The following is a 23,671-nucleotide window of genomic DNA, read 5'->3' on the forward strand; positions in this document are numbered from 1 at the left end:
TGACGCCAATGACGGATATATCCGCACTGTAGGTCCAACGCCGAAGACGGGTTAATCCGTCACAGACCACAGAGCAACACAGACCTACGTGCATATGCATAAAGTTCAATTTCAGTTTTAACACTTCGGTGACGTGGCGTCCGTGACAGTTTTTGTGTTTGACACGGCGTTTACGAAAGAAATGAGTATAAATAAAACAATATTTGATATACAAAAATAATTTTATTTGGCGACAATTCGAAAAGGAACATTTTATTCTTGTACAATTATCTTGATCACTAATTATTATCATTATCATTAATTAATACTTAACATAAAAATGCGATTGTATCAAAAATACTTATTAATAAATTGTAGTTACTTAAAAAAAAACTAAAATTATGTATAATCACGTCTGAAAATATTGATACGAAAAAAGTGCCAAAAATATGTAAAGACGTCTTTATTGCCCATATGTTAAGGTAGTGTATACATATTTTTGACACATTTTTCGTATATATATTTTCAGACGTGACTGTACTTATCAAATTGCATTATTTTGCATCAAGAAACATTACAGTAACTTAACAATCTTAAAACTATTCAATAGAAGCATATTATTCATTGTAAAAGATATAGACTAAAAAAATGGTTTGTTTGAAAGCTGGCATAGATGGCGCTGCTATCATGTACAATATGTCTCCCACGCAGTCTAAATGCAGGCAAAGAGAATTTGAAATAGAGGTGGATTGTCAAAAAAAACTTTGTAGCCACAGTAAATTTACTGCCATCTTTCGACACATGATTAAAACTTTTCAAACGCACTTTGACTTTGATCCTTGTTCTTTCACAGATTGTGTTAAATTTGTTATCAAAAAGTGGCGCCATCTAATAGATCAAAGGCAAAAGGTATGGCGACATCTTTTCGAGCGATGGCGTCACAACCTTTAGTCGATGCCCGGTAAGATGGCGCCGCTTTTTGATATTTAACACATTTAACACATATCAGTGAAAGAATAAGGATCAAAGTCAAATAGCGTTTTAAAAGTTTTAATTATGTGTCGAAAGATGGCAGTAAATTTACTGTGGCTACAAAGTTTTTGTCAATCCACCTTATTTCAAATTCTCTTTGATGCAGGGTACGATTCTCCTCGCTATATGTAGCTAGTTACTATAGGACCAACCAAAAAAAATGTGCCTTGTCTTTAGAAAACATCGACATTTGATCAGCCAAAATTAAAAAGCCAAACATTTTCACGATTTCGGGGTTGGTATATTAAAAGTAGCTCAATGCAGCGAGTAGAGTCGATCCCTGCATTTAAAACCCCATGGTGGGAGACACCCTGTATTGTTTGGAACCGTACAGCGACATCTGTCAGCTGTTAAGAGAACTAATTAGTCTAGTCCGCAGCAAGCTCGGTTCTCCATACAAACGTAGTTACGCTCTCATTTTAATACGACTAGCTAGATTGCTCTGAAACTTTGTACTTACAATAGGATAAGGTATATCTATGCTTAGTTTATGTAGCTTCAGATACCATAGATAAAAAAAGAAACTTGTATTGTTGTTTTTTTTTTTTTGGTTTGCTGGAGCTATATAAACTAATTCAGACTTAGATATACCTCATGTCATTGTATGTGCAAAGTCTCATTACAATCCAATATGTAGTTTTAAAATCAGAACGAAATGATTTTGTATGGGAAGGTGACATTCGGTTGACATTGCTGCGGACTCTTAAATGTTTTATAGGTACAATCAATGTATATTTGAATAAAGTAAAGCTCATATGACATCTCCAAATGTACTTGTATGTTTAACGCATAAAGTTATACAGGTCGCAGCCAATTGGTTAAATTTGCCAGATAATTAAACGCCTAGGCCGTTCATTAAGCGCCGAAACTAATAAAAACTGCTGAAAGAAATACAGGGTCGTCGTGTAGTCGTTTGGTTAAATTGGACATTGATGATTTTATGACGTTTGGTTAGGTTATTTTGTTGAAAAACATTTTTTTTGAGGATAAATTTGAATCACTTGGCGGAGTGAATCAGTCATTTTCAAAGGGCTGACTTTCAATACGACAAGTTGTTAAACGTCGAGTGGTTGTAATTTATTCAACTGTCAATCTAAGCAACAAAATGGGTGCCGGTGTTTAATGAATAGCCTAGGCGTGTAATTAGCTGGCTAATTGAACTAAATGGTTGCGACATACACACTGACACGCGTGGTTTAAAATAATCAAACACATCCAACTTGTCAGTAGAAAAAGGCGAGAAAATCAAACTTCTATAGGAGATCAACCTTTTTCTCTAATACTTATAGGGACCCTATTACTAAGACTCAGCTGTCCGTCTGTCTGTCCGTCAGTCACCAGGCTGTATCTCATGAACCGTGATAGCTAGCTGAACAGTTGAAGTTTTCACAGATGATGTATTTCTGTTGCCGCTATAACAACAAACTAGTGGGCCTAGGGCCCAGCGGTGTTGGTGTTGTTGTTTTGTATTTGGTGTTAATGTTGTTGTTTTGGTGTTATTGTTGTTGTTTTGGTGTTATTGTTGTTGTTTTGGTGTTATTGTTGTTGTTTTGGTGTTATTGTTTTGGTGTTGTTGTTAATACTGTTGTTGTTTAGTATGTTTTCCAAAGAGAAAAAGTAATGAAGTTGTACTTTTAGTGGGCGCTCGGTGGCCCTACGCGCAGCTCGGCCTTCGGTCTTCGCTGTATGTTTATATTAAATTAGCCGCCTTCTTCTAGTGACAAAGTGTGTGTGCCGGGGTACGTGGTGTGGCTACGCGAGCGGCTCGTCGGTGAAGTAGGCGTGCTCCAGGCAGTCCAGCGCCGTCAGCCGCTTGGCCGGGTCGAACACCAGCATGCGCTGGAATTGGTATATTTTATTTTATTTTCATCACACTCGCTCAAAATGATCTTATTCCATGCAGGTATACTGAAGGATAAAGGCATTGTTCCCGTGGGAGTTTTTAATTGTGTCACTAATTCATACCAAGTAGGTAAATGAAATAAATGAGTTTTATATATTATTATTCGCAACTCGGGTCGATTTAAAACACTCCCTTCGATCGTGTTTTAATTTATCACCACTCGTTGCGAATTTCCTATTTTCGGCACTTGTATCGTTAATAACTATCACCACACTTGCTCGAAAAAGATCTTATTTCATGCAGGTATACTGAAAGACAAAAGCATTGTTTCCGCGGGAGTTATGGATTGTGAAAAAAACTATAACTCCCTTTAAATGTTTCGTACTGAAGTGGAGTTCAATTGAAATTTCGAATAATGTAAACAAACCAATTCTGACGTCCCACGGGTACATTGTGCAACGAAGGGGGTAAGTGAAATTTTGGATACGAGGGTGGTAATTCCCGACAGCCGCAGGCTGGATGGAATTAAAGACCCGAGTCCACAATATGCTTACCCCCGAAGTTACACACAATGTTTTCCATTACACTTGCGAAGAAAAAAACTAAATTTTAAGCGAATTAATGAATTAATTCTTAAATACGGTGACATATCAAACATTCGTCCTCCATTTTGTAATTTCTTGGCAGGTTTGGCATCGAAGGCACAGACCTATTCGGCATTTAGCCATGACTGAAAATTATGTAAAAATATTTTAAACGGGTGTTAAATTAATCAAATTAAATAATTTTAAACATGTAAAAGTTGTAAAACTCATTTATGCTACTTGGTTTGTATGAATAAGTGATATAATTTAAAGAATAACTATAAGTCCCTAGGGAGTCCCTTCTTTTTTCACAATCCATAACTCCCACTAGAATAAATAAATAAAAATGTAATGTTTTGAAAAGATGTGTCCCGCCGAGTTTCTTGCCGGTCCATATTGGGATACCCTCCTCCAATTGAGGGGGGATTTAAATCTTCTCGGGTCAGTGTAGGGTTAGAGCTGGAGTAGCTTTATTTGACGTTCATAAGCGCATTGTAATATGCCTACTTGAATAATAAAATATCTTTATCTTTAGGCCTTTGTCCTTCAGTACACCTGCATGCAATTAGATCTTTTTCGAGCAAGTGTGATGAAAAGGTACCTTATGGCGGCGCTTACGACGCGTAACGAAGTATAGGAGCGACGTGAATAACGGCGTAAGCGCCAGGCGCCATAAGGTTCCTTTTCCGCATATATCGTCATTACTGCATAATCTTGCACTAAGGACAAGCATAATCTTATCAACTGATTATAAATGAAAACATTAACCTTTTGACCGCCAAAGACGTCATATGACGTGCGCAGCTATAGCCCAATATCAACCTTAATGCGTACCGACAAGGTTCACGATTACGCGCCGCGTGCGATAGGCGTGGCGTTCAAAAGGTTAATTTATATGATTTTTTATCAATTGTTAGTTAAAATATATATTAATTATTGTTTGTTTGTTTCTTTATTTGCTATTATAAGATACAAGTACAAGTATCATGCAAAATTGTATACAATAAAATAAACTTAGCCTAAATCATGCGTAACATTCAAAATGAAATTTAAAGTAACATTTGACAAAAGACTGATAAATATCCTAACTAACCTAAGGATGTCACATTTATACATAATTATTTAACTATATTTCATTAGATGTCAAAAGCAATAATTAGTCATATAATTTACCAAAATACTCATCGAGACTGTAAAAGGGTCTCGTAGCCAAATAGTTTTTAAGAATCTTCGAGAATACTCTCAGGTCTTCAGACTCTTTAATATCATCTGGTAGATGGTTAAATACTTTTATTGCTATATAATTCATGCTTTTCTGGAACTGAGTATAATTCGACCGTGGTAGTGTAAGATGAAGATTTCTTCTTAACGAGTAACTTTGAGTTTGGTTTATCAATTTGTATGAGCTTTTATTTTTGTAAACATGTCTGGCAAGCTGGTAAATATACATTCCAATGACGGTATTAATACCATGCTTCGTGAATAGAGGTCTATGTGTAGTAGGAAAACATTTTTCTATAATTCTAATGCACTTTTTTTGTATTAGTAGTATTTTGTTTACACTAGTACTATTTCCCCACACTTCAATAGCATATTTAATAAGGCTTTCTATGTATGAAAAATAAATCATTTTCAGCGTATTTACATCAACTACCTTTGCCATAGTTTTTAATGAGTAACAAGCTTTTGCAAGTTTTTTGGAGATGTTATTGTTTCAGTGATAACAACGTTCGCAAATATGTCAAAAGCTAACAAAACAAAATCTGTCATATTTGTTTTCATTATTTGTTTTAAACTCCGGCTATTAAGGTAAGGTAGGGTGAGACTAACATAGTTTATTTTACTTAGGGCACGACAAACAGTATAAAGATTGAAAAAGTTCTAGAAAATGGTATAAAATAATGTATCATGGAATGTAAGATAATATGTTGTCTACTCATAGTGTTGTGTTCCTACCGGTGAGTAAAGTTGCCAGAGCTCAACGAGGGGGGGATGCTAGGGTCGGCAACGCGCATGTAACTCCTCTGGAGTTGCACGCGTACATAGGCTACGGAGACTGCTCACCATCAGGCGGGCCGTATGCTTGTTTGCCACCAACGTAGTATAAAGAAAAAGTGTGTAGATAAAGCGGTGTATTAGATTTCAAGCCAAATATAAAAGTTTTCTTGCATGTATTAATTTTTAACGAGCAGAAACGTCTGTGAACGATGCTATTAAGCTTAGAATAAATTTAAAAAGTGGAAAAATACTGCCTTGGGTGAGACTATAACTTACGGCCCAAGTCATATTGGAAATTCACCAGTTACAATGTACCCATACTAAATTAGTTTTTAACTAACAGAACGTCTGCGAACAATGTTATTAAATTGGCAGGCTATGGATGAGATCTTGGTGGCTCAGTTGGCAGAGCGCTGGAATATCGATCCTGATGCCGTGAGTTCAAGTCTCACCCAAGGCAGTAATTTTTCTACATTGAAATTTATTGTAAACTTAATAGCATCGTTTGCAGACGTATAATTTAGAACATAATATTATTAAGGTAGGGCACTCAAGGTCTGTTAACACATTACTTATTATTACATAACTTTTTGTATAAGACTGTTGCCTAAAAAAAAAAAGATACTGGCTACATGCATTTAGTGGAAACCTTCGAGCAACACAGGGAAGGGAGACGGCATTCATACTATTTCCCCTCTGCCAAAGCATAGGCACAACTGTACCTATGGCGGTGCATGATGTGACTCGTCAAAATTCAAAATTCAAAAATGTATTCTGCAAGTAGGGCTCAAAGGCTCTTTTACAAGTCAATACAACATTTATACTAACATCATATAGTGGCATGAAAAATACATAACAACATTTATAAATACAACAGCCATACCTGGGTAAACATTACATTATAATAATCTTAAAGTCCGTACACAAAAAGAGATCGAGATGTGCAAGATTTGTCTTTGACGTGTATCATTTTCTATGTATTTGTGTCGACATTACAGATTGGCTTTATATATAATGAGTGAAAAGTGCGACTATGTGCAGGTTTCCCGCAAAAAATGGCAGAATGATTTGTTCGGTCCCTTACGACGTGTCGGAAGCCGGTGTTGCTCAAAGGAGGCAAATGTGTGAACTAACACTATACACTAATCTATGTGCAAATAAGGCACGGTATGAAGGCCAGATACATTTATCCCGCAGCCACATTCACCCATATTGACCTTATCAGAGAGTTAAGACTCTGACAGTATGGACTCACCCGTATAAGGTCCAAGGCGTGGGGGTGTATCCTGGGCAGTATGTCGGCCAGGTCCTGCGGAGGGTACTCCGGGAAGCTGTCCGCTACGATGGACACGTTCTCCGGCCACTCTTCTCTGGGAGGTCGCCCAATCAATCTGAAAAACATGTCATTTGATATTAATACGGTATGTGGCTTCGTCTGACCTAATTGCCAGCAATTCTAAGCCTATCTTCAAAATATCAGGTTGAAATGCCAAGGTTGGCTTAACAAACCAGTCACCAACTTAAGGAACATGACACAACTTAACACCATCTAAGTGCCAGTCAAAATATCAGGTCGAAACTCCAAGGTTGGTTTAATAAACCAGTCGCCGACTTAATGCGATAGTATGTATGCTAGGAGTTCCTAGCCTACCCTCAAATTCCTGCTCTAACTTCCAAGGTTTTCTAAAGAAACTTCATCCCACCTAATCGCCAGCACTTCTACACGTATCCCTAAAATCGCATCTCAAAACTTCAAGGTTACCTGAGTAAACCAGTCACCAATTTAAGGTAAAACGCCATAAGACACACTAATGTCATCCAAAATCTGTAGAACAAACCCATCACCAAACTAACCTGAATATGCAGTGCAGCTGTTTGGAGTCATATGCCCCCGGCAGCAGAGGAGCCCGGGAGTGCAGCTGGGAGAGTACGCAACCCGCCGACCACACGTTCACGCCGGTGTTGTATGATACTCAGAGCATGACCTTCATGTGACTATATCCTACCTAATTGCCAGCAGTTCCTAGCCTATCCTCAAAATTCCAACTCTGAATTCGAAGGTTACCTGAACAAACCAGTCGCCAACTTAAGATAAGACACCATGTGACTTTACCCTACCTAATTGCCAGCAGTCCTAAACCTGGCCCTAAAATTCCAGCGAAAAACTACAATATTTATAGAACAAACCAGTCACGCGCTAACCTGAATATGCAGTGCAGTTGGTCGGAGTCAGACGCCCCAGGCAGCAGAGGGGCCCGGGAGTGCAGCTGGGCGAGCACGCAACCCGCCGACCACACGTCCACGCCGGTGTTGTATGATACTCCGAGCAGGACCTCGGGAGGCCGGTACCACAAGGTTACCACCTGGAATGATATATTTAATATTTATTTTGCTACACCTGAAATGATCAGTTTAATCTATTGTTTATTATTTTTAAAGGTCTTCACTTACAAGCGGTGCGATTTTGCGAGTTTAAATGTAATAAGTACCATTTTTAACCCCCCAACACTCCCCCCTTTTAGTTTGCCATACTATTGTTACGGAAAGAGAGACCTAAGCCCTCCTACGTGTACACGTTCAACGCAGCTGGCCAACTTTATTGTCACGCGTGCAATAGAGTATTTAAGAGCAAGTTCGGCCTGGCCAGCCACATTAAGGCTCATGCTAGACAACGTCCATAATGTGTTTATTTGGGGTCGCCGTCATCGAAAACGAAACGATATATATATATATTGTTACAATGGCAAGTGGATCAGGGCTTCTGAAATTTGTTGAGCAGGTCATGGCAGCAGGTCACACCTAATCTCGAAATCTCAGTTTTAAACTCACAAAACCAGTTCTGACCAGGCTAGTAAGCTTCATGTCAGTATTGTGAGTCTTGGCGAGGCCGAATTCCGCGAGTTTGACGCGACCTTCAGATGTGACCAGCAGGTTGTAAGGCTTCAAGTCTCGGTGGACTATGCGGTGGCAGTATTAGAAGTAACTCACCACACTGGTGAGCTTCATATCAGTATCATAAGTCTTGGCGAGGCCGAAATCCGCGAGCTTGACGCGGCCTTCCGAGGTCACTAGTAGGTTGTGTGGCTTCAGGTCTCGGTGGACGATGCGATGGGAGTGGAGGAAGTCTACACCGGAGAGGATGTCGTAAGACATGCTCTGGAAATTTACAATATTGCTTATTTTTCGTATGCCGAAGACTACCATTCACAAAGACCGCCAGGTCTACATAAAAGTAAAGCTGTTACACACAGGCGCTTTTCTAATAATAAAATACTACTCCGTCATTCAAACACTCGGATGTATCGTACACTTTTTTCACTTCATGGATGCCTCCAGAACTTAGTGTGCGTTGACACAGTTTAAATACTGTTGCCCCTCCAACTTCAGAGAGGCATAATATTGTATGTAAAATTTGAGCTCCAGGGGAGGGCAGCTGCCCCCCCTTGGCTGTACCTGCCTACGCCCATGGCACGTGCACGCCTACACGCAGCGCTGTGCTCTTGCACATTATCAATAGAATCTTCTGTATTTTATTTGTCTCACCCGGATCCTATTTTCTGACAATGGCCCTGGTGCTCGCTTTAGATAAGAGTCCAAGTCTTGTTCCACATGCTCGAAGACCAGGAACAGCACCAGCTGCTCCCTTTCCATGGAGTGACCGCCGTGACACACGTCCAGCAACCTGAACAAAACATTATCTTTTCGCAGCCTATTTTTCAATAAAAGTCAAAATTTAAACAAACATCCTCTTTTCACAAGTAAAAAGTCTACACCTCGACATTGCCAGAATCCACCTTGCTAAAATTAAAAAGACATTATCCTTGCAAGGCCCAATATATATAACTTTCCTAATTTTAATTTGAACCTTGTTGTATAGTAAATTGGGATGAATTTTGTTTGTTTGAGAAAGCAATGAAACAAAAGAAATGCAACTTTATTTGGTTTACGAAAGGTTCTAAGTAGATTGGACTGGAATGTACAGTCAGATTCAGATATAACTCACCTGCTGCAAGCAAGTTCCCAGGAAACTGCAAAATCACGGTACATATGAATGAATGAATGCTGGTGTCTTAAGTGAGTGTCGGGGTAATCTCCCGCAGCATGGACAGAGGGATCCCATCCTCTGTCAGTGCTACTTTCACTTTCTTCATGGAGACCATCTTACCTCACTATGTTGGGGTGTTTATAATACCCTAGCCACATACTGACCGGGTGGCATCGGAAGTGAGAGAGGAGCAGCGTGAGGAACATAATGTGACTGTAGTATACGCCCCAAGCTGTTGCAGCTGTGCTATCTCCACAGAGTAGACAGTGGAAGCCCATCCTCGGTTGGTGCCACCTTCACTTTCATGGACTATCTTACCTCACTATGTTGGGGTGTTTATAAGCTCCGAGCTGCTGCAGAAGTGCAATCTCCCGCAGTGTGGAGAGCGGGATCCCATCCTCTGTCAGCGCCACCTTCACTTTCTTCATGGCAACTATCTGCCCGCCTTTGAGCAGGTCTCTTGCTTTGTACACTGTTCCATAGGCACCTGTAAGGAGGATGTCATATAATGTATTCAAAAAGTGCTCATTGCATAAATTATTCATGGGGTGAGCTGAAATATACCTTAAATAGTAATATTGGCTTTGTAATGTACCTCTGTTACATAAAAACATCTAGTTTAGTGCAATTAAAGTGTTTCTTATTTACTTACTTTCAAACAAATTGTAGTGTCATACAATATTGTATATTTAATATTTTCAATGTTACTGAACATGCTAGGACACCTTTTGTTTGTTCTGATCTGTTATTCATGGCTTGGAATTAAAATTGAGCAATTTGAATTAAATAAACTGATGAAAAAAAGAGCCGTGCCCATGAGCCGTGGCAAAATGCCGGGTCAACGCGAGGAAGAAGAAACTGATGAAAATATGTGACATTCTCCACAAAAAGGGTCATTGTCGATTGTAAATAAAGGCGATTTTTTATAGCATCATTAAGGCAGTAACGCCTTGTTGTCATCAATGGCAACTTATCTTTTACTTGAGAACGTCACAAATTTCTTTACGAGGAAGGCAAATTACTAGGTAGTACAAAAAAAATTGACATAATGTTTTCCGTGTTGTATACAACAATAACATACCTACACATCTTATTGGTGGTGTCTCATAAACTTATTTTTTAGAATATTTGCGTACAAAGATTTAAAAATGTTTGCACTTCAAAAGGCGCTTACAAAATCATGCGTGAAATGTATTAAAAACCCGGCACATGGGAGCTGATACTATTTAGGTTACATTATTAAGTCACAACGTTATTCAAAATATACAATACCCGTGCCAATGACGTTGAGCTCTTCATATTTCTTCGCAGATTCGAATAATCCACTGACTTCGTTTATTGAGACGAGAGGAGCTGATTTTGTACTACCACTAGCTGAAGAAGAGTCCGACATTTTTATTGTTTCGAACTAATTTTAACTCACAAAACACTTAACTATATCACAGATCACAAATACACACTCTTCATGGCTGTTTCAAGCATTTACATAGGCATTTACACAGACAAAGATCTTTATTTTGTCCTTAAACTTGTTTAAAAGTTTGTTTTATTTCGGTGTGAACTTTACAAGTGCAAGCTTTGAGGAGTGAGGGGAACGGGGAGGTGTAACTGTAATCAAAGAACACCTGTCGTATAAACCAGCTATACACAGAAGGCAAAATACATCTAATTTGTAAATGCAAGTGACGACTTTTTACTCTGGTCGCGTTTTTGCATCTGTTAACTGTTGTTGTGCATTTATTGCCATCTAGCGTGAAATGAAGGAACTAAAAGATACAGAGATGAATTGTAAACAGTTATGACTCAAAGTAATAGAGGGCAGAACATGTCTAATTGTGTCGAAAGCTTTACTGAAAATTGATAGAAAATTTAAAAATTGAAGAAAAAAAAAAAACAGAACTTAACTTCACCTTCTTTTGATTTTTTATTAAAAATTGTTATTATTGCTTTCTTAATTTTACCAAGTTGCTTATTTAAAATTAGATAAGAATTTTAATGATTATTCATATGAACAATATTTTAAATACAATAAATCAGATTGATTCTGCAGTTAGACACATATATTGCTATAATAAAGTAGCTAACATAAATGACCAGAGAGAGACCTATAGAAAAAAGAAATGTTAAGATTGTAAATTTATTTCATTAGAATCATAACACATATTTAACCACTTTAACCATTGAGTAGTCGGGTAAAAAAAGATAAATTAATTATGCTTCAAAATTACAAAAAAAGGACAATGCCGGGCTCGTCCGGGATTTGAACCCGGGACCTCTCGCACCCGAAGCGAGAATCATACCCCTAGACCAACGAGCCTTGTTTATGACCGGCGAAATTATATATTAGTCTGCACTACTGATGACGTAGTTAGTTTTAAAAAGAATTGATTCAAAACTAAACAACTTTGATAACATTATTAACAAAAATATCACCCTACAACATATCTGCAAGAATTTGTATATATAACTCGTAATTTCTAAGTTTTCTTTTATGTACCCATTTAAAAGTAGTGAACTGAAGTAAATTGGGTTTCTCAATGTTCATTATCTCATTAATCTTTATTTGATTTAAGTTTCGTGCTACAAATCAAGCATTTCGTGTTAAAAGTATCGCATTACCCTTTCAAAGATGTTGCAGCATCACAGTTTTTGTTTCTAGCAATAAACTTTGCATTTTCTAATAGATGCCTGTATTTTTTAATAATTTTGATAGCGCTACAATTAACGAGCAATCTAATGTACACTTTACTGCATTGAAATAAGAAATAAAACGGTTCGAATCGTTTTAGAAAGTTGACGCGGGAAAGGAGAAAAAAAATACCGCTACATGACACCACTAGCCGTCTCTTTCTTTCCCGTTATTCTCCTATGTTCTCTCTTTCTCGCTTACGGCACGGTCGAATACATTTTGAATGAAGCCAGTCGTGTGTTGTGTGCTGCGCGCGCATGTTCGAAAATGGCTGATATTTTGTAAAATAAACAATTAAAATACTTTTAAGAGTTTAAAAACTTTAATTTTTGGCATTTTTAGTGTCGTGTCAGTGATTGTAAATAGTTATTTGTTGTGGATATAATTGTTATTGACTATTCAAGTGTTAAGACGTGTGCTGTGCAAATGTGAAAGTTGGTTTCTTATAAGACTGTGTTCTTTTTTGCAAATTCATCCTACTTTTTTTATTTGAACAGCTGTTTTTATAGCTAATTAAGCTGAGGTAAGTTTCGTTTAGAAATAATAAGTAAATTTAGAATGATGGTGGTGGGTAGTTTCCCTTAAATATTTTTATTTGTTCCGGATGCTGGGGATTTTAGCCAAAATTAAGCATGGCCGTTATGTTATGACGTTAAATTTAAATAAATGTTGAATGAACACTATACCTAAAACCTACCATTTGAATAAAATGTGTAGCTGTTTAAGCATATAAGTAGCGTTGATAATGTTGGTACTTATACAATACATGTAAACATACAATATATTTTTATTTATTTTTTATTTTATTGGTATTCAGGGTAACAACAGCCGTAAATATAATTAATGATTAAACGAACTTACCTTAAGTGAAGTTCTATCATAATTATACGAAGCGCCTCGTCCGAAATGTGCGATATACTACACACAAATGCTCGAAACTTTAAAAATACATACATCGTAAAATATGTACTTAATTACTAAGTAAATATAGAAAATATAGATACTTACCTCTGTTTGACCTAGGGTTGCCAACTATTTTTTGGTGGAATATTTTAATTTTCCAGAATAAGGCATTAAAAATATAGTACATTTCAAAAAAATATAGTGTTTTTAGATAAAATGCTTAACATAAGTGTAATATACGTTTAATCATACTTACTAGCACTCTGTTGAGATTAGTTATGGTAACGATTTTAGAGAAAAAATGTAAAATTGAGAGATTTAGTCGTTGTACTCCTTTTGTTACGTAATATCTAAATAACAAGTATTGGTTTCTATTCTATTAGCACGTCTTCTCATCTTGCCTTTTAATAATGAGATCGCAAGCGTGCGTCCCCAGTAATATGTGAAGAGAAGGGACAATTTTTAAAAATTCATCAAAAAACTATGGTAGTAAATTATACAAAATGATGTATAAGAACAGTTTTAGCAAATGTTGTAGATTGTTTAAGTATCAAAATTTCGTTGAAATTAAGTCGATTTTCAGAGAAATTGTCACTTGTTTTCAAGTTAGTTCTGGAGAAAATTGATTACGTCTAACTTTCATTCAAATAACTAAATTCAAATTTATAATAACAAAAATGTAGTTTATTAAAGTTGAAGTACAGGATATGTGTAATACAAACTTACCATTTTTAGCAGTCCAAACTTTACGAAATTTACAAAGAAGATAAAATCAGTGCTTTACGCGCGTTTACCTAAATGTTCATCAGAAAAACAATCATTACTAATTAAATGAGTTAGTTATATAAGTAAAACTGCTCACTCGTCATCTCATACGCCCAGTAATAATAAAGAGTAAAAAAAAAATCTTTTTAATAACAATATTTATTTAAAGTTTAAATTCATATTTTTTATTGATCTTTGTGCACTTTTTAGTAATGTCTAATTTTTAATAAAATGAGACAACGATTCAGTACATTCATCCTGAATATTATGACAATTTAATAGCTCACTTTTATTAAATTTATGTCAGCCCTGTTGCATTCCTCACGCCATTTTGTCTTATTACTTGAAATAATTTTATTTGATTAGAATTAAATTGATAATCGATCTTGAACAAATTAGAAGGATGTCGGAAATATAGTATTTTAGCGTACTATATATTTTTTCAACAGTATATACAGAGAGCCAAAATATAGTACAATACTATATAATATAGTACGGTTGGCAACCCTAGTTTGACCCAATGGTCGACTGGTAGAAAATCCCATATGGCAGTAAGTCCACCATGTGTAATGTTATCATAGTTTTGTTTTGTGCAATTCACTCGTGAAATAAACAAAACTCCTGTCTTAAATAATTGGCACGTTGATCTCTTGCTCGGACAGGGGACGCTAGGAGTAAATGTCATGCGTAGGCTACATGGTCACAGATAGAGATGATGTGTTTGTCAACTCTTATATTCTGAGAGGTGTAGAGTGAAGATATAGGCAATATTGAGCAAAATCCGCGAAAAATTACATCAGCATGACAGCAGACATGCTGACAGCTGTCTGCAAATGTCGATGTATTCTATAGGTTGCTCAATATGATCTTAATGCAGCTCCCAAAACATGGCATGTCTAAAAATCACGGCTAGAAAATCTGCTTTCAAATAAAAAAAAAACCGCATTCTCGTTTAAGAGCTACGGTGCCACAGACAGACACACACATATAGGTACACACACCTATCGGATCTGTCAAATCTATAACACCCCTCATTTACATCGGGGGTTAAAAATGAGTCAAACGACGCAAGGGGAATGTTAACACTGGTTCTACTTTCGTCTTATGTTATATGAGTTATATCTTAACATCTTGTGTATTTGAAGGTCACTCCTAACCAGACCGGTCCCTGAATCGGGTCAGCGACGCCCTTAGAACACGTTCTAATCGTACCAGACCTAGTGAAAGATACTAGGAGACAACATTCCATCCCATCGCGAATAAATATGAACGCGTTCAACTTCTAAATTTAAAAACCGGCCAAGAGCATGTCGGGCCACGCTCAGTGTAGGGTTCCGTAGTTACTCTTCCGTCACAATAAGCTAAACTCGAGCTTAAAGTATAGTAAATTGTTAACCAAGGGATGAAACGGTACCTTTCACCTGAGTTAAACAAATAGGCAAATTTGCATAATCAGTACCTAATTAAAATAAGTCTTTTTACTATGAAGGGAAAACTTTTTGCGATAACTCAAAAACAGCTAAACTGATCATGTCCGCTATAGTTTTCATTTAATGTCTTTCTTAAGCTCTACTTCCACGATTTTTTTCATATTTTTTGGACCTATGGTTCAAAAGTTAGAGGGGGGGGGACACATTTTTTTTTTCTTTCGGAGCGATTATCTCCGAATATATTCACTTTATCATAAAATGTTTCTTGAAACCCCCTATTAGTTTTGAAAGACCTTTCCAACGATACCCCACACTCTAGGGTTGAAGCGAAAAAAAAAATTCACCTTCACTTTACGTGTAGGGGAGGTACCCTAAAAAAAATTAAATTTTTAGATTTTATTGTACGACTTTCTCGGCTTTATTGATTTATATATCCATGCCAAATTTCAGCTTTCTAGCACTAACGACCACGGAGCAAAGCCTCGGACAGACAGACAGACAGACAGACAGACAGACAGACAGACAGACAGACGGACATGGCGAAACTATAAGGGTTCCGTTTTATGCCATTTGGCTACGGAACCCTAAAAATGTGGCTTTCCATCAGAGAAGAGTCCTTACCAGGGAATTATAGCTTTTCGAGTCTAACGAAATAACGGTAATTTTTGAGCGAAATTCCATTTCGGGAGAAAACGAACTAAATGCTTACCTTTTCGTAATAAAAAAAAGTAGAACTGTGTCACTTCGTAATTAAAACAAGAAATATTACTTTGCTAATCCGCGAGAAAATAACGTGTTAGTCAATCAGTGCTAACCCGTTATACTTACTTGCGTATTTTTACATGCAATTAATGTTCCCACCCTCCCACCGCAAAAATAAATACGCAAATAAATATAACAACCCACCACCAAAAGTACAAAACTCGACACGTGTTTCGCCTCTCTACGAGGCATCCTCAGGAGATGCTGGAGATGTTGACGGTCTGACACCCGACAACTGACTCCACTTCGTAATATATATAAAAAATTATATTCAAAATTCATTTCTTGGGGTTAGATAGGATATCCCGTATCGTTTGTGGTATATTGTACAAAAAACAAATCAGCCATATCGTATCTGGAGGAGCCCAGACTCGGTATGTTTTGAAAATTATTTTTGGTTCAATTTAAAAACAATGCCTGTAATGTAATAATACGGTATATTTCTAGAATTGCCTTAGAAAGCCCTTTCATATGATACCACACACGATAGGTCCCTGATAAAAAAAAAAAAAACATACTAAAGAAAAAATGACTTGGCTCTCCCCTCCTAAGGGATTTTTTTTTAGGAACTGCGGGTCAAAAAAATTGTTTTGACCTCTAGTATGCGTGTGCCAATGGCTAAACTGTACATCGATTTGCGGTTTTTCTTTGAAATTGGGCTTGTACGGCTTCCACTAAACAGTGACATCACATCACATAGTCGGTCAAACCCAAGCAAAACTCAGAATATTTCCAGAAATGAATAATGGTAGAAAAATAATACATTACACTAACAGGATTTTTATGCCACGACGGTGGCAAACAAGCATACGGCCCGCCTGATGGTAAGCAGTCCGCAGCCTATAGACGCCTGCAACTCCAGAGGTGTGACATGCGCGTTGCCGACTATTTAGAAACCTGTACAGTCCTTTTTTGAAGAACTCCCTACTATAGACCCTAGGGAAAACCTCGGAAGGGATGGTAAGATTAATAAAAAAATATACATATAACAAATTATTAACTAACACAAACGGTACTTAATCGCGTATTAAGTTTTAAATTAACCTCCGACGTTTCGAGGACGGCGTTGTCCCCGTGGTCTCGGAGAAGACTGGCTAAAGTTGACATCAACATCTTCTAGCCGCGCGAATTTTTCGAACTACCCGCACTTGATCTTGTTTATGTTCAAGTCAATAAACCGTCCACGAAACCTCGGAGGTAAATTTAAAACTTAATACGCGATTAAATCCCGTTTGTGTTAGTTAATAATGAGATATAACAAATTTATCTAATACTCTGGCACAGCAACCTTGTCTGTAGAAAAAGGCGGGAAATTTAAAAAATGTAGGCACTAAGAGTTAGACTTCCCAGAAAAATTTAATATCGCGCGTTTTTCTAATACGAGTTGGGTGTGTTTCAGTATATACAATGAACTAAATATAAACTAAAAGCTTTTAAAAGCGGGCGCGGCGGCAGAAAGCGCCGAAATTTTGAAACGTAATAAATATTATAAGAGCCTCGGTAGAGAGTACCATTTTGTACCATTTGGCGTTGAAACTCTAGGTCCATGGGGTCCCAGCGCGCACAAGTTTTTTGGAGAAATCGCGATACGTCTGGTTGACGTAAACGTAACTGGTGACCGAAGAGCTGGCGGCTTCCTCGCACAACGTATCAGTATAGCGATACAACGAGGAAATGCTTCCAGCATCCTTGGTACAATGCCTCAAGGGTCTATTTTAGATATAAGCTAGTTATAGTAATCATCTGTATATATCCATTATGTATATTGTTATTGTAAATAAAATTCCAACAATACTAAATAAAACTAAAATACGTCATTCGATCTGAATCAAAGATGCGATAATAGAAGTGTAAAATCTAAGACGATTTAGTGTTTCGAATTTGACAGTAAACGATAGGGCGCTGATCAGCTCCATATATTTTACGGTAACTCTGTCATAAGTTTACGTTTAACAATTCAGGCCGCAAAACATATGATGCAGTACAGCGCCATCTGTTTGGAAAGTCAAACTAAGGGGCACATTTTTTTCTTAGACTTTACACTTTACCTTTCTATTACAATCATCTCAAGGCTCAATGAGGGTGCGGAGTGTTAGGGTCGGGAACACGTTACTCCGGAGTTGCAGGCGTCCATAGGCTACGGAGACTGTTTACCATCAGGCGGACCGTAGGTTTTTTAGCCACCGACGTACTATAAAAAATATCTCTTTTTGATCTGAATTTATTTATCCAGAACCATAAACATGCAGAGGCACAGCCTTGGCTGAAGATTGTCTGTGTATTGACAATCACAGTTTTTAAATAGATAAAATATGCTTGAACATATTAAAATTGGAACTTCATTTTACAGACCACTTAAAATTGCTCTACATTCCTTTGTAACCCGCATGGAAAAGCAATAAAAAGTGAAAACTGATAAGTAACACTCTGAACCAGGCGTTACAATATTACAATATTTACAATACAATGGCATGGCAGTTAAACTAACCCATATCCAATAAAATATTGTGATAAACTGAAACAGATATATGAATAAATAAATATATATTATAGGACATTTTTCCTTAGGCTCCCATGAGCCGTGGCAAAATGCCGGGACAACGCGAGAAGAAGAGAAACATTTTTATACAAATTGACTAATCCCCACGGTAAGCTCAAGAAGGCTTGTGTTGTGGGTACACGGACAGCGATATGAGCGATATATATAAAACAACCATGACTCAGGAACAAATATCTGTGTTCATCGTACAAATAAATTACCTTACCTTACCAATAAGAATAAATTCGTTAGTAGATAATATACTAGAGAAAAAGTGACAATGCCAATGCGCCACAGTGGCGGAAGTAAAGTTTCGGCATCTTCAGCTTTCGTATTAATATGGAAGATTGATAGAGAAATGACTACGCTACGAATTTTTGCTTGGACAACTTGGGGAACATATCGAATTATTTAATGAAATAATTTTATTTATTTCTAAAGTTGTAAAACATTTTCTGGTTTATCATTTTTTATTTTATTTATTTAGGCAACAAACAGTCTTATACCAAAAATAATGTAATAATAAGCAATGTGTTAATAGACCTTGAGTGCCCTACCAATATATTTTTATTATTGTATGTATGTTAGTCTGTAAGCTAGGTATGTATATATGGGCCATAGTTGCCTGAAAATAAATGATATTTAATTTAATTTAATGTGATATATATTATCATATTATTTAATTAGCGCAAAAATGCAAGTAAATCCAATTATAAACCACTCTCGAATCAGAATAGACACCCACTGCTCCACTGAGCTGCACCTAGAATGCAAATTGCTGGCCTAAGCCTAGAATTATCCTCTTCCCATGGGACTATTGCAGGTATAAACTTTCCATGGCGTAGGTAATTGGCATTGCGTAGAGATAATGACAGGTGTCATGGCTTTTGAATTTATAATCTAGAGTGGAGTGAGATAAGTAAGGTAAACTACCTAGTAATTGGCACTGAGAGTACTTACCAGTCATTGGGATCTGTATTAGTAGGAAGGTGTATTCCCGTCTGCTAGATCGCATCCGAAATACCCTCATCCGTGGTAGCTTCAGGGTAAAATCAATCCAAGAGAAGCTAGTGGAAGGTCGACTTAGATGGTACGGGCATGTAATGCGTCGTCCACCTGAACACATGACCCGACAAGTACTCGAAATGTTTCCGGCGCCAAAGAGAGGAAGAGGAAGACCCCTCCAAACATGGATAGCTACTATAGAAAGGGACATGAACGATGCAAACGTCACATCTAGGACAACCCAGGACAGAGCGTCCTGGCGAAGAAGGACTAGGAGAGCCGACCCCAAATGATGGGATAAGGCTAGGCGGAGAGAGAGAGAGAGTGTATTCCCGTCTGCCCTCGCCCCACGTGACCGTCGCCATACATGAGGCGGGGACAGATGGGAATACACCTGTAGGAATGTCAACAGTGCTGGCTTAAAACGATAAAGGAGGACCCGCGCGAAATCACCTTTACATACAAATGTAGTCCTCATTTTCCATGGACATGGACCCGGGTACGTCCTTAAACTATGTCCACAAGAGAGGTATGGGCATTGTGAATGTCATCTCGCTTTGTGTGGTAGGGCACAGCACAGCGGATGTCATTCCAGATCTAGAGCTGAGCCCAACTGGGGAAGTACCTCCACCTTACAGAAAACCGCAGCCAAATAACAGTAGACCCTACTCATAGTGTTGTGTTCCTGCCGGTGAGTAAGGTTGCCAGAGCTCAACGAGGGGTGGGAGGGGTGTTAGGGTCGACAACGCGCATGTAACACCTCTGGAGTTGCAGGCGTACATAGACTACGGAGACTGTTTACCATCAGGCGGGCCGTATGCTTGTTTGCCACCGACGTAGTATAAAAAAACATTACTTATTGAAAAAAAAATTGACACAATATATCAACCACAGCTATACCCCTACGCTGAGTTTTCGAATTTTTAATTAATATGACAGTTATTTTTACAATAATTGAAAAAAGTCAAGCGTAGAGGCAAAGTATTGGTTGATGTACATCAAATTATGAAAAAATATGTCCCATAATGTCAATATCCAGAGGAAAATAGGGTTTTACGTTTTTTAAACTCTGGAGGGGTCAATAAGGTACCGTAAAATGGGGCGAGTAGGGATCGCGGAGAGGATTGGGTTATGAATGAGGAGAGAAGGGATGACAGGGGAGTGAGATGGGATTTTAAAGCTACTGCTACCTAAATAATGTATTCCAGTTTGAAGTGGAGCTATAGTAATATTCATAATAAAAAAAAGTCGATCCAACAATGTTCCAAAATCACATTTGTATGAAATCCCATCTCACCCCAACTACGAGGGCTACGGGGTGAGGTGGGATTTCGTGTTTATCGTTAAAGTTATGAAATGGAACTATCCAAAATCATGAAAAATCGATAATACAAACGTCCGGAACACTTATTATATACACCATTCAGTTTACATATGTAAAAATAAGATGTTATCGAGGTTTGAACTTAGATTTCGTCCCTATACTCTCCCCATTTTACGGTAGGTAGTTTACCCAGCTAATGCCCATACCATACCTACATGGAATATTTACTAAATATACGTTTTATTGTGACGGTTTCAAGAATTTTCACATCATTATAAGTAATATCATGTTTCACATCAAGTTTCTAAACGATATTCGAGATCACTTCACTCCAAATATTGCTCTTGTTCCCATATTTCTATATTCATAGGTATTCTATTCAATAATTATGCTATCTATGCAAAGTACACCAATCAACGAAGATTTAAGATACCTAATTTAAGATAACTCCGTCCGATCACAAATGGTGGGTAAAAGTCCCACGTGAGGCGCGCGCGCATAACGGTATGACAGGTGCTCGACCCACATTCTAGTACCGTAGACCCTTCGGCACATACTGGCCTTGAACAAGTTCTAGTAAACACACAGGGTGTAAATGTCTTTGACACAACTTGTTTTTAAAATCTGTGCATGACCCGTACCGTACTCAAATACACAGGATATGTCCTAAATAGTAACTAGAATATAAGTAAGTTTTTGGGAAAGCTTTTATCGCTTTTTGTATTTTTCTTACTACAGCAACTAATACTCATCGAGACCATTCTAAAAACCCTAAACACAATTAGGTTGCGTTGTTTCATCAGTGATGAATCATCACAGAGTTCCTGTGGCCACCTCCTGTCTCCATCATCAGAAGTCCAGGAGGAGATTTTTGAATTTCGAGCGCTCGATTTCGTGACTCGAAAATCTGTGGAAAACGGCTAATTGAGATTTTTGAACTAGGAGCAATAGAAATTGAGAATGTAGTGGTATATTGCCCACTCGTTTCCATTTCAGTTCTATGTATTAGTAGAATTGAAATTATGTAAGGTAGATGCAAGGAACAGAAACTCCTTAGGCAGAATTGTTGCAAAAATCCAGCTGTCAGCTATAAATAATAGTTCCAAGCGCTAGAGTAGCTAAGAACCTAAGGCGATATTGACGGAGTGCAGTGCACTGTCTATGATTAGATTTTTTGCTCAAGTATTCTAGGTATTGTAGCGCCACCTATTTAAGGTTTTTTGTCGGACACTTTTTGGTATATGGAGATTTTGTTCCTTGCCTCTACCTTCCATTAATTGAAATGCTTAGTAGTTGAGATATATTGAAAGGAGCTACACGAAATCGAGCGTTCGAAATTCAATTTCTGCCCCTAATGACGTTTTATTCGAATTTAATGTCAATTGCAAACAGTGTGATCAAATGCCGCAATGGGGGTCGTAAGGTCGTACCATGTGGTATGTGGTTCTAGAACAATTATAGAGAGCTCGTAATATGTATGTAGATAAAGCAGTGTTAGCAACTGTACATAATTAGACATTAGCTTTATAGCGGTGTAGCTTTATATGACGTTCATAAGCGCATTGTAATATGCCTACTTGAATAATAAACTATCTTTATTAACACACATGTGTGATCTTCTTATGACTCGCTTTCTGCTCGTTTCATTTACCCACACTCGTATTTTAATGCCTTTCATTATGTAGCAGTCACATAAACTACTATTAATTGTCTCTTTAACTGTTTTAAATGTATTTATTTCGGTTTCTATATTCATAAAATTGCGTAAGTTTATATAAGTTGATGACATTTTTGTGCAGACTATGAAACATAATGTACTTAAGAACTCTCTCATGATCTGCATATTTCTGCATTCTGCATAATGGAAGTTTTCCAACACGATTGTGTTAGATTATTATTTATAAATTGTAGGTATTATGTATGAAACTGACCTGTTTCTCTGACAATATTCATTATTTAAACACTTAACTTAATATCACGCGAAGTTAACACAATTTGTGATTTATGTGGGTACGATACGAAACCACGGTTGTTTAGAGAAACATGGATAGTGGTAACTTTGAGACGGTAGTTAACCTTCTAATAAGATTCGTAAACTATTTTAAAGTGATTATATTATGTATTAACATTACTTATTAGTAATTATGTATAACGGAGTTTATTGAAAAGATGTTGTGATCATTTTATTCTGCATTATTCGATAAATGAGAAGATACGTTTGTGACGTCACTTCTCGAACGACAAATGGCATGATTAACCAGTTGTGAGTGGCTGGTTAGCAGTGGATATAAAAGGGCCCGACCCATTTCATTTGGGGCATTCTCATTGTGATTCTTCGTTGCGCTGCAGCACTGAGTTAATCGTCGCCACAGGAATATTGAAAGTTAAGTAAATACTATGTTGATCATTATTTTAATGTTTTTGTACTTACTTGATTAATTTGATGAATTAATTATTAAATAATATATTGGTGAATTATAAAGTATTAGTGATCGTATTTATTATAGTTGTTGACGATAAGGTGAATAAATAAGACTATTAACTTTAATGAAAAGGTTTTATTTTCAATTATATTTGTTAATTATTTTATTTATCATACTAGAAACCCAAATAGCATCTAGTGATTGATTTAGCAGTTTCAAATCATTCTGAATCTAGGTAAATAAATAACTTGATGACCAGTTATGCCAGATTTATACAGTTAACTTAGTGTTGTCAAGCAGTATTGTGAATTTAAGGTAATATTGACTATTAATTCTGTTTCAATTGCTTG

General features: G+C 37.1%; 2 protein-coding genes and 1 non-coding gene across 3 annotated transcripts in view; 1 reads left to right on the forward strand and 2 right to left on the reverse strand.

Annotated features, from left to right (window-relative positions):
* Positions 1-202: 202 nt before the first annotated feature.
* On the reverse strand, positions 203-11,359 carry LOC133532286 (cyclin-dependent kinase 6). The gene is made up of 7 exons (XM_061870890.1): positions 10,754-11,359; positions 9,800-9,968; positions 8,980-9,118; positions 8,425-8,592; positions 7,639-7,799; positions 6,692-6,827; positions 203-2,850 (listed from the first exon to the last, which is right to left on the reverse strand). The coding sequence occupies exons 1-7, from the start codon at positions 10,872-10,874 to the stop codon at positions 2,764-2,766; spliced, it is 981 nt and encodes a 326-aa protein (XP_061726874.1). The 5' UTR covers positions 10,875-11,359; the 3' UTR covers positions 203-2,763.
* A 367-nt stretch (positions 11,360-11,726) lies between these two features.
* On the reverse strand, positions 11,727-11,798 carry Trnap-cgg (transfer RNA proline (anticodon CGG)). The gene has a single exon. It is a non-coding gene; the product is annotated as a tRNA-Pro (tRNA).
* Positions 11,799-12,399: 601 nt separating this feature from the next.
* The window catches only part of LOC133532278 (uncharacterized), a 52,874-nt gene continuing 41,602 nt past the window's right edge, over positions 12,400-23,671 (forward strand). Inside the window, exon 1 of the mRNA XM_061870876.1 lies at positions 12,400-12,693. The gene's annotated coding sequence lies outside the window, so the exon portion shown is untranslated. The remainder of the gene's footprint in view (positions 12,694-23,671) is intronic.

Source organism: Cydia pomonella, chromosome 26, assembly GCF_033807575.1.
Source record: "Cydia pomonella isolate Wapato2018A chromosome 26, ilCydPomo1, whole genome shotgun sequence".
In the NCBI taxonomy this organism is placed as follows: Eukaryota; Metazoa; Arthropoda; class Insecta; order Lepidoptera; family Tortricidae; genus Cydia; species Cydia pomonella.

Coding starts and splice junctions, on each gene's coding strand:
- LOC133532286 (XM_061870890.1), bottom strand. CDS start 10,874: ATGTCGGACTCTTCTTCAGCTAGTGGTAGTACAAAATCAGCTCCTCTC. Junction 9,119..9,799: donor AAACACCCCAACATAGTGAG/GTAAGATAGTCC, acceptor TGTTTTGTTCAG/GTTGCTGGACGTGTGTCACG. Junction 7,800..8,424: donor ATATGAAGCTCACCAGTGTG/GTGAGTTACTTC, acceptor ATATCATTCCAG/GTGGTAACCTTGTGGTACCG.